The 12,283-nt window shown below is 34.3% G+C and overlaps 1 protein-coding gene across 1 annotated transcript in view; it reads left to right on the top strand.

Moving 5' to 3' along the window:
- Window positions 1-12,283, top strand: part of ZCWPW2 (zinc finger CW-type and PWWP domain containing 2) — a 148,001-nt gene that overhangs the window by 105,939 nt on the left and 29,779 nt on the right. The window contains 1 exon segment of the mRNA XM_058290656.2: window positions 1,731-1,777. Coding sequence (XP_058146639.1) covers window positions 1,731-1,777 — 47 coding nt within the window.

The following is a 12,283-nucleotide window of genomic DNA, read 5'->3' as shown; positions in this document are numbered from 1 at the left end:
TGACCATATGGTCCACTGGACCCTTTTATAAATGTAAGCTACATTGTGGGATCTTAGTGATCTTATTTTTTCCTTTACTTAGAACATTTTTTTTCTATTTTAGCATTATTCATTAGTTATTCCCAACTGGGTTTAAGTGGAAGTATGATGAAATCACCTAAAAAGATAATAAGTAGTGAATTAAATCATCTGTAAAACTATTTTTCCTAACATTTCAAGGGTTAAGAGCACACACACACAAACACACATATTCATCCCAAAAAGTCTTTGTTAGCTAAAATGGAAGATAACATTTATTGATTATCTATTGTCTGCCAGACAGTGTGTTAGGAGCTTCACATAGATTATATCATTCGATTCTCACAATATACCAATCTAATAGTTATTATCACTTCTGATTTATCGATAAGGAAACTGAGATTCAGAGAGCATATACATTGTTTTATATTGTATAGTGTAATACACTGAATCATGTAATAGCTTACACCAAGGAGATGATAAAAATAATTAATAAATTACACTAATTTGTTCAGGTAAAATTTATGTTTCAGATCCATATAAAGTCAGGACTTTGAATGAGTATAATCCATGTATAATTATTAATGAGTACTTACTGCCTATAAGTACTGCATTTGAGGAACATTCTAGTCTAACAGAGTACTTAGACAAATGCAGAAGTAACCATAATATAAGGGAAAAAATTCTGTGTTATAAGATGACTATGAATATGCAAAAAAGGTAGAGGTTTCTCCTAGTTGGAGGAATCATCTGTGATGGTGGATGGCCTTGTTCATTCATCAGGGGGAGAGAGAGAGTTCCAGAAGGAATCATCTCAAGCAGAAAAGTGTAGGCAGGAAAGAGGGCATTTTTCTTGCGGGGGGGGGGAAGGGCATGTAGCAAGGAGCCCATGTGGCCAGCCAGTGGTAGGTATAGATATAAATATCTGGTCCTCTGGGTTTTTATGTTCTATGTCAATGATTTTTATATAATACATACACAGAGGTGCATAAAATTTTTCACATATCTCAAAATAATATCCTGGGATAATATAACATTGTTTGCTAATTATTTTAGTTCTAGGATTGGTGGAATGAGAAAAGGTACTGATAGTCCTCATTCTTGCTGTGTCTCAAGCACTGCTGGCAGCTCAGTATACTCCAGGGGAGGTAGCAGGTGTCCTGGGAAGGTGAGGGGCTTATAGTCAGATAGGTCTGGCCCAGTTGCATGAGTGCACGCAGGGTGTTTAACTTAGCTTCAACTTCCTCAGCTGTGAAGCAGGAATAGAATACGTACCTTGCAAGGTTATCATGAGGATTAAAAAAGACGTTGCCTTTATAAAGTCGTTATCCCATATCTAGCATTTAATAAATGTTCAAATAGAAGTAGCTGAGATTTAATTCCAGATAATATATACTCCAGAACACACAGCTGACCAGACCTAGAAATCATATGCCAGTAGCTAACTCAAGGACATGTAACCGACCAATCAGACTTAAGGGAGAGGTTTGTTTAGGAAGTATGCAAATCCATGATATTATTACTGTAGGAGTACTCCACTCTACTCAACTCTGGAAAGTCAAGCTTTTGATCAAAGGGATCACTGAAAGCAAAATGCTGTTAACACAGTATGAGAAAGTAGAAAACTATGATTGGGTAATTTTGTATTTATTAGATCAGGAATGTAAGCACTCTTAACTTTTCCCAAGTAACCATATTTTGTTAATTTACAGATAAACTCAAAGCAGATGCCGAAGTTGCTGTGGTGGCCAAGAAAAGGGTAAGATCACATTTTAGTATATATAATATGGAACCATTAGATTCCATTTGATTAATAGTATTTTTAAAGAAAATTAAATTAATATTTAAAAGCCAAATGACATATAATCAATTTTTGTTTTACATGTTATTTGAATATGTGTTTCCTTTCTTAGGTTGACCTTAGAAAATTAATATTTATGGTTACTTCTAACAGTAGTATAGGATTATCAGAAAATAGAGCAATGGAAAATTATGTTATTCATGTAAACAATTGCTTTTATTTAAATTATATATCTCATATGCACTGTGATTTGATGAAACTTTTTATTTTCTTACATACTATATTACTGTAATGTGTACAATCTCATGAAAAATTTAAATAATTAAAATCCACAGTTTAATACAGACTTTACCTTAAACATAAGTGGAGAGCAACATTAGCCATTAGAACTAATTTTCTGAAACTAGAATCTTTTTTTTTTAATGAAAACTTGCAGAGTCTTTTAAAAGACTCTAAAACATCTTTAAAGAATTTTAAAATTTTGACATGTCATTCTGGGTAGTGTATGTGGAAAGATATTTAACTCTACTTGCTGTCAAAACTATAACTGGAATAAGATGAACCTTGACATTCTCTTCAAATGACAATATTCTTACTGGATACCACTAAGAAAGAGAAAGAGTTAGTGCTTAAAACAAATCCTTCTGGACATACAATAGATTGGGGTTATAAGAAAAAGAAATGTGATTAAAGGAAGGCTTGTCATGGAGACTCCCTGTGTTTGAATGGGGGAAAATGGGACAGAGAAGACTCAGGGAAGGGTGAGGATAACCTAGGAGAACAAAAATGGATGTTGGGGATGGACCTATAGCTGATCAGGCAGTGGGTGAGCATCCTTCTTATATTCTGAATATGTATATTTTATGAGTTCTTTTGAAATCATATTTTATTTTATCCTGTTGTTTTTTGGCGTTTGAAAAAAAATAATCTGGGTTTTCACTGGCTAAATAATGATTCTCTGTAGGCAAATTTTCAATATCATAGAAGACAAGGTGGCCCTTTATAAGACAAAGGCATTAGGATTTGTGTGCAGGTCTAGAGAATAAGACAGAAACATGTGAGGTTGTACAGGGCTGTTAATGTGGGTGGAATTGTTCATTTCCATCTCAGTTAAAGAATATTTAGAAATGATAAAGATATAACTTTTTACATATATATATATATACTTAATATATATATAGTATGTGTGTGTATGTATAGCTTTATATATAGCTTTATTTTTATCAGTGGTTCTCAACTAGGACAGTACCGTACTCAAGACAGTACTATGCAGATTGGCTCATGAACCAGACCAGAGTTCATGTGTGAACTATTTATTGCTGGCCTCTAATAGGTATAGAAATTGAGAGTAAACATTAGAAACTCTATAGTAATTAGACAAAGTAGTTTTGGTCTATTGAATCTAATAATAAAGTGGAACATATTTCTATGTCTTGTTTTTTAAATTACATTTTATTTTCTTAGTAACTTATTATTATATTTGTTTTATAAAATTATCTGTCTGGAGCAAATTGGTGTGGGGAGAACTGGTCCTTCACCAGAGATACCCTAAGAGGCACTGCCCTAAGAGATATTAGAAATTTTTGAGGTGTTTTGAGTTATGGGAATTTGGGGGAATACAATGCATTTTGGGCAAAAACTAGAGATACTAGGTTTCCTGCAAGGCATAGAACAGAACTATATAACAAGAACTGTCCGACATTTGGCATGACTTTTTAATTTACTACTGGACTCAGCAAACTACAAGTGTAATTATTGAGTGATTTCATACAAAATGATACTGAGACATTTTATAACATGTCAGGGGAAAAGCCAAGAAATTTAGAAGGCTCATTTAGAGAAGGATGCTGAAATGGAATAAACACATTGTTTCTGAAATTATTGAATACATATTCTCTACTTAACATATTGTAACATTTCCAACCATGTATTTAGCTATCAGAGGTTTCAGATAGAAGTGCAGTTACTAGAAACCATGAAAAGCATTTGCAAAATGGGAGATTTGAGATATCTTTTAACAGACTTAAAACCAAATATTACTAAAGTAACAGGCACATGAAACACAATGATCTCAATGAATTTTTAAAAATAATGTTTAGAAATATTTCATAGATTGCTAACCTTTGCATTTGTAAATATTTTAGTGTAATAGTAGGAACTTTATGCTGTAAAAATTACATATTTCAGTTATTTCTGAGTAGCCTAGTGCTTTTCCATCTTACTCTGAGACTATTCCCAGAAGTTTACCTTAAAATCTTTTATTACATCTTATTTCTACTTTTTTCTAACTTATCATCAAGATATTCCTCCTCACTTATTGACAGTTAAGGTCAACTTATCAGTGATTCCTATTCTTGCGTCCACCACTATTTTTGCTCCTCTGTTTTCCTAGAGATCCTTAGAGTAAGTCTGGTCATTCTTATTTTACTTACATCCACATTTATTCATGATAAGGATGACTGGCATTTATCTTCTTGATTATGACTTAACAATGTGGTTGTTCCCAAGCATATACGTATATAAAGACACTTTATTTTATTATAAATACATTGTATTTTATTTATTTTTTATATTACATTTATCCTTTTTTGAAATGATGATGTAGCTGGATGTATTCATTAGGGTACAGGCTATAATGCTGTAACAAAGAGAACCCAAATTACAGCAAGTCCCACAAAATTGAAGTTTATCTCATCTATACCATTCCACAGGTAGACATTAATTCAGGGTGGGAGGAGATCTTGCCCCACAAAATCATCTAGATTCCCATGTCCCTTCTGTCTTATTGTTCTGTCAACCCCTAGGGTGTAGTCCTCATTTATATGGAAATGGTTAATTATACTATTATATCCTCATTCTGACCCATGGAAAGAAGTAACGTGGAAGAGGAATGCAAACAATTACCTGAAGAAAAAAAACATGAACTTTTTTCTTTTTGTTATTAAAGGGAGTCCTAGGTCTGATAGAATTGAGAAACACTGACATAGAAGGCTTCACATGATCCTCACAATAGCAGTGGAACATAGATGTTCCTCTCAGTGTTCTTACAGAGAAACTGCTGTGCTTGGTTAAATTATGTACCCCATAAAAGACATGCTCTTAATCTTAATTCACATTCTGTAGGTATGAACTTATTTATAAGCAGGACCCTTTTAAGATGTCATTTTTAGTTAAGGTGTGGCCTAACTGAACCAGGGTGGGCCTTAATCTGGATTACTAGAATCCTTTACAAACAGAAGAAATTTGGACACCGGGAGTCAGAGAAGACCACACGGGAAGAAGCCAGACATCAGTGGAAACTGGAAGAGCAAGCACCAGAAAGAAATCACCATGTGATGGGAGGCAGAGGGGCCAGCCAATGAGTTTCAAGGATTGTGGCAAGCCAGCACCGGAACACACAGACTTTGGGGAGAAAGCAGAGCACTGCTGATGCCTTGCTGATTTCTGGCCTCCCGATCTGGGAGCCGATAAATTCCTGTGGTTAGGTCTAACCCCTTGTGTAGTATTTGTCATAGCAGCCTGGCAAACAGATTATTTTGGTACTGGAATGTAGAGTACTGCTGTGACAAATATCTAAAAATGTGGAAGCAGCTTTAGAATCAATAGAGGTAATGGCAAAGACATTGCCCCAGGGATATTAAGTGAATATCAGAGCATCTGAGCCAGAGTAGGAATCCAGGTCTGTGGTCCACACTACCACAGCATCCTTTAACAGTTCTTGGGTTTTCTAAACCACTTTAGTATCTCTCATTTCACTCTTAAATAACCAGGAACTTCATGCTTATAAATGGGACATAATCCAGTTAAGAAAAATTCTTCCACTGTCCAGTACTTTCAGATTATAAAGCATTACCACAAACATTCTCTTTCTTTTCAGACCCTTGGGAGGGAGGGAGAGCAGATGTTATTAGCATTTTACGAAGTCATTTAAGATTAGAGAAGTTAAGGAACCTGCCCATAGTTAGGTCCTTAGGTATTTTTATTTAATTTTAATGAGATTTCCCTAGTTGCTATTAGAGTGTTAGCAAGGTAGCCTCATTAGAGTTTGAGTTTTAATTTCTCATAATGAGGTAGCTTTAATTTTTCTAAATATTTTTGATCTGTGGATATTGAACACGATATATTTTGTACAAAACATTAGAGTTGGACAAACAAAAGCTGTCGGCGAAAACAGAAAATAATAATAGTATAGTATATGAAATGCCTACTAAATGCCAGGCACTACATATATGTTATTTCCCTTGATTCCAGCAACAGTTATATGAGATAGTCATTATCATCTCTGGTTCACAAGTGAAGAAAGTAGGCATAAGAATGTTCAGCACAACCAAAAACATAGTACAAAGGTGAATGAGGAAGAAGTAAACAACTGCCTGGACAGCCCCTCATCCTGAGTTGCTAATCTTAACGGTCTGAATCTAACTTATTTTATATAAATACTTACTTTTATAAGGAAGCGTACATATGTGCATGTATAAAGGTTTTTAAGGAAGCATACATATGTGCATGTATAAAGGTTTTGTGACTATTTTTGTTCTTACATTTTACAATGTATTATATATGTTACTCTATAAATTCAACTACCTAGACTAATAGATACAGATCTGCTTTTGACTTTCTGATTAGCATACCATAGCAGACTAGTTTAGTCACCCAGTCCCAAGATGATGAACATGTGGGTGCCTGCAAGATGCTGTTGTGGTTTGCTGGTACTGCAAACAAAGCCTTAAATAACATCCTTGCACACATCCCCTTACTACCGGTGCTGTTATTTCTGTAGGCTAGATTCTGAAGTGGGACGTTGCCCTCCCTCCCTCTAATCGAGAGAGGGCCTTGAGGAATAAGTTGTTCCGGGCTGGCCTGTGCTGAATTGTAGCGGCAGTTGCTGCCACCTCTTCGAAACCGAGCCCTAAGTGTTGCCGCCTTGAGTACCATTCCCAAGTCCCTCCTCTATGCCTCTAAGCCAAGTACGAGAGCTTGCTCTACAAGTTTCTTCCCCTCCCATTGTTCCTTTCCTTCAGCTCTTCCGCCTCATGTGACTCCCCGTTAAGGGAGAGGCGAGTGGGAATGTGCATCTGCTGCCACCTCACTCAAGTGGCAGCAGTCGGAGTGAAGGCAACTCGAGATGCATCACGCTAACCTCTGAGTCCCACTTGATCAAAAGAAGGGGTAGGTCTAGTTGTCTCTAGGTTCCTTCCCACTTCAAGATGCCAAGAACTATAAAATGCTTTTAACAGCTCAGTAAGTACTTTCAGAATGTCAGACACATGCAGATGAGATTACTATCCACAGTAATAGTTCACTCAAGTGGTCCTAGACATAAAGAATAAAAGCAGTAGTGTACCAGGAAGATGGAGAACTGATGGTGTTCTCTACTACAGATTCTGAAAGATGTGTGAACATATACAAATATTCAGGAAACATCATGGTGTGGTGGAATGAATACAAACTTAGAATAAGACAGATCTGCTTTAAAGAGCCAGTCCTGCTATTTAGTAACTGTGTGACCTTAGGCAAGTTAACACCTCTGAGCTTCATTTAATTAAGCTCTGAATTGGAGATAATAATAATTACCTCGTATGATTCTTACAAGGATTGATTTTCAAAACAATTATAATAGCATATAGTTACTATATTATAGTAGGTGCTTAAATGCTAGTACTTTCCTCCCTAATTTTCCCTTAAGAAGAGAGAGAAAGTAAGGAGTTAAGAAAATTTAAAATTATAATAGCGTTGTAATTCTATTAGACTGTTAAGATTAGGTAAAAGCCTCTTTTTTTTTCAAAGTAGGTTCTGTTTTCATTATGCTTTTTTTTCACAGTAATATAATAACATATTGCATAGTTTTAATCATTGAGTAATATGTCATTTTTTTCATTTACATATTATGTTACAAAACATTTTTGCATTTTTATGGGTTTTATTATTTTGATTAAAGGTTGTTTTTCTAATTAAAGAAACAGCACATGCAGATTGAGAAAAACTTTTAAAAATACAGATATAAGTCCTTCCCCAACTGTGATTTCAGTCCTAAGAGAAAAACCAGTTAACATTTTATGTATTTTTTCTATGCATATAACATGTAAGTGAATTTTGATGAATAAACAAAACAATGTATTTTATGTAGAAGTATATATGTTTTATTACCATGCTGTGAATATATTAAATATTACTTTTTTCCATTCAATAATATATTGTGGACATCTTTTCAAGTTAAAAGAGCTACCAGATCTTAACTGTCTGCATAGCATTTCGTTTTATCCAAGTGCCTTAATTTATTGAATCAATCTCCTGGACATTTAGGTGATTCTGGATTTGCAAAATTACAATTCCCATCAGTAGTTTATGGGAATGTCTAGACCACCTTACCTCAATTATTCTAGCTATTCGCAATCTTTTTTCTTTATAATTTATTTTATTTTTACATATATAAATACATGCTAGTTAAAAAAATAAATCAAGAACTTCAAAAGCATATGAATTAGAAAGTCCAAGTCATTCACTTCCCCTGTTGTCCCATCTCCAAATAGTTAACTGTTTCAAAATCTGAAAATAAACATCCTTGTAAATTCATTTTTGCACATTTGTGCACAGATTTCAGTAGAATAATTCCTAGAAGTGAAGTCACCAGCATAAGGACTATGAACTTTTAAAATTTGGTCACGTACAAGAAAGATTAAGGAAACGTTAGATTCAAGGAGATTAAAAATGTAATGTGAGGAAAGCAGATGTGGCTCAAGTGATTGGGCTTCCATCTACGATAGGGGAGGACCCAGTTTCAATATTCGGGGCCTCCTGGTGCCTGCGTGTCAAGTCATGCAGCAAGATGATGACACAACAAAAAGAGAGATGAAGGGGAGAGTCGAGGAGAGATGCAACAGAAACCGGGAACTAAGGTGACACAAGTGACAGGGAACCTCTCTTCACATTGGAGATCCTCAAGATCAAATCTCAGTGAATCCTAGAGGAGAAAATCAGAAGAGAAGACAAAAAAAGAGAAATATACACAGAAGATCACACAGTGAGTGGACACAGACAGCAAAAACAACAGGGTGGGTGGGAGTAGATAAAGAAAATGTAATGTGAGATGCTACTTTGGATCCTGAAACAGAAAAAGGAAAAACTAGTGAAATTTGAATTATAACTTACATTTGGTTAATATATTGTATCAGTATGATTTTATTTTGGTTTTGATAATTTTTCTATGATTATGTAAGATTAAGAGAGGTGTGCAAGAACTCTCTTATGCTATTTATGTAACTTTTCTGTACATCTAAATTTTTTTTTTTAAAGTTAATAACTTTTGGTCACGTAGTATCAAATTGCTCTTCGAAAGAGTTGTAGCTGGTACATTCCTACCAACAGGCTATGAGTACCCCATTTTTTCCACTCCCTTGCCTGCTTTAAATATCATCAACTTTTACAAATTTGCCAATATTTAAAGGGAGAAAAACTATCTCATTATTATTTTATTTGCTATCATTTATTTCTTGAGCTCTTTGTGTGTAGAGCATTTTTTGTATATTTATTGCACATTGCATTTCTTCTGAAAGGTGCCTGTTTATATCCCTTGACCATTTTTTCCATGAACTTAAAATTTTTTTCTGAATCATATGTGGGTACTCTTTGAAGTATTTGTGGTAAATACTTTATGTCACAAACATCTTCCAGTTTTCCTTTTTAATTCCTTCAGCTGTACTTAAAGGTAAAAATTAAAATCTTTTCTTTTGCTTTTATGACATGCCTTAAAAGACCGTCCTTTAAGTAATACTGTTTTTCCCAATTCACTTAACCTTTCTTCTATTGCTACTGGTGGCACTCTGATAATACCTTCATGAGTATAGCTTCCTCTCCTACCCCGTGTTTTGGGCTGTTCCTTAGGACAGTTCCCAGTAGAAGGTTTATTGGGAAAGCGATAGGGACATATTATCAAGTTGTTATATTTTTACAGGAAGTGGATGCAAATTCCATAATCATCGACAGGTATTATAATAAACATACTGTTGCCAGTTCACATCATGCTTTGTTGTTATGATTATATTTTGTTTTAATTTGCATTTCTTTGGCTTGAGGTTAAGTCTGTGTCTAAGTTCTTAATGTTTTCTTAAACATTTACATGAACTCCTAATATATACTAATAAAGATGCTAATCCTTTGTCATAATTTCTGCATATACTTTTCCCAGGGAATAGCTGGTTTTTCCTTTTTTCATGTAAGTATGGAAGTTAAATCTTTTGTGTTCTCAAATCACATTTCTGAGATTTTAAATTTATCTTATTATTTATAATAGTATGAACTTCATAGGCAATAGTGCAGTGGACTGGGTTAGAGCGAGGACATCTATAGATGTCTTGAGGTGAGAATCCCAACTCTATTAATTATTAACAGTGTGATTTTAAGCTAGCTACTTTACTCTCTAACCTCTCAGGTAGATGGAAGATTACAGTATTACTTTGCAGGATTGTTCTGACTGTGTAAAGCTCATAGCACACTGCTTGGAACATAGGAAGCATTTCATAAAGTTAGCTATTATTATGAGAGTATGGAATATTTTTGTATATCATATAAGGAAAGGATGTAAACATACACAAATTTCACCCAGCTTGCTAATCAGTTATCGCAATAATAAATAATCTTTATAATAAATAATCTTTCCTTTCTTTACAGTTTATATATAATATAATAATATAATTTAATATGTATAAAAACAATAAACATAATTCAAAGCATTTAACATATCAAAATACCTATTTTTATACCTATTCATGTATCTCTGGTCATAAATGAGTTCCAAACTGCTTTAATTATTGTTTCCTTATCTTTTATTTATTTATTTTTAAATATTTCTCTTTATTGTATTTCTCTCCCCTTCCCCCTCAACCCCCAGGTGTCTGCTCTCTGTGTCCATTCACTGTGTGTTCTTCTGTGTCCACTTGTATTCTTGTCAGCAGCACTGGGAATCTGTGTCTCTTTTTGTTGCGTCATTTTGCTGCATCAGCTCTCCATGTGTGAGGCACCACTTATGGGCAGGCTGGACTTTCTTTCGTGTGGAACAGCTCTCCTTATGGGGTGTACTCCTTGCATGTGGGGCTCCCCTACACAGGGGACACCCCTGTGTGGCACGGCACTCCTTGTGCACATCAGCACTGTGCATGAGCCAGCTCACCACACAGGTCAGGAGGCTCTGGATTTGAACCCTAGACCTCCCATGTGGTAGGCAGACACTCTATCCATTGAGACAAGTCTGCTTCCCTCTTTATCTTTTAATTTGTGGATTAGTGATCCTTCATTACTCAATCTTTTCAAAAACTGCTTTTCTGTTCTTGCCTGTTTATTTTTTCAGATGTCGATTAGAATTTATTTCATCAAGTTCCAAGAAAAATTCCACCAAGATGATTTATATTTTAGAAATTCTATGTTCTAAGATGGGAAGAATTTTTGCAAGCCCATAATATTAAATGGACCCATCTAGAAACATAATTTGGGTTTCTAGCTATTTTCCTTAAGTTTTTTTCTAAGTAGGTCTGTACATATTTCTAATTAAAGCTAATCCAGTATTGTTACTATTAGGAAAAGGATCTCTTTTTCTCGTTTTTCATTTCTTATTTTTTTGGTTTGCATATAGAAATTTTACATGTGTGTTTTTTCCTAAAACTTTTCTTTTATTAATGACCACACTCTTGATTTATATACTTATACATGAGGAATTTAGGCTATTGTATTTTCTGATGAAAAATTTTTTTTCCAAAAAATATTATAAAAGTTCTTTATAACTAGCAGGAAATTTTCATTAGCCCTGTTAGTATGGTATATTGCTTACATTTTATGAGTAGATATCTGGGTGTTTGTATTAATTACTAAGCTTGCTTTTAATATGGAATTCATGTACTGTAACTCAATTCACTTAGCTTATGTGCATTTTTATGTGCATAGATCCCCACTGCTGGCTTCTAGCCCTAGGCAGAGAGAAATCTCAGAAAAAAATAGTAAGCACAGGAACTTCTTGGGAAGAATCACAGTTACCTTCAAAACCCATTTAGTTTCCTTTTGGATTCTAAAATGTGCAGACAAGATTCACCTTTCCATAGGCCAGTGTTGCCCAAACTTGAGTCATTCAGGTATTCCATCGCCATTTTTTTATATTGCTAGTTGATAAAGTTTTCTTTCAATTGATTTACCTTTTTCTTAACTTTTAAATTGAGATAAAATTTAAACAGTGAAATGAGTTCAGTTTGATGAGTTTTCTTTTCTTAAATTGTATATACGCAAGTAATGACCAGCCTCAATTATTTTTCAAATATATATATAAAAACAAATATATATTAATATAGGAAATTGTCTAGTTATCTCCTTAAGTCATCAGTGGTAAATACCTAGGAAAACCTTGATATAGAAAGTTATTGCCATGCTAATTTAACTTACCCATGCTCAAAATCTGCAAGGTAAAACTCCCAGTACAAGGAA

Source organism: Dasypus novemcinctus, chromosome 31 (genome assembly GCF_030445035.2).
Source record: "Dasypus novemcinctus isolate mDasNov1 chromosome 31, mDasNov1.1.hap2, whole genome shotgun sequence".
NCBI lineage: Eukaryota > Metazoa > Chordata > Mammalia > Cingulata > Dasypodidae > Dasypus > Dasypus novemcinctus.
The sequence above is the reverse complement of the archived record's forward strand: the minus strand, read 5'-3'. Positions and strand labels throughout refer to the sequence as shown.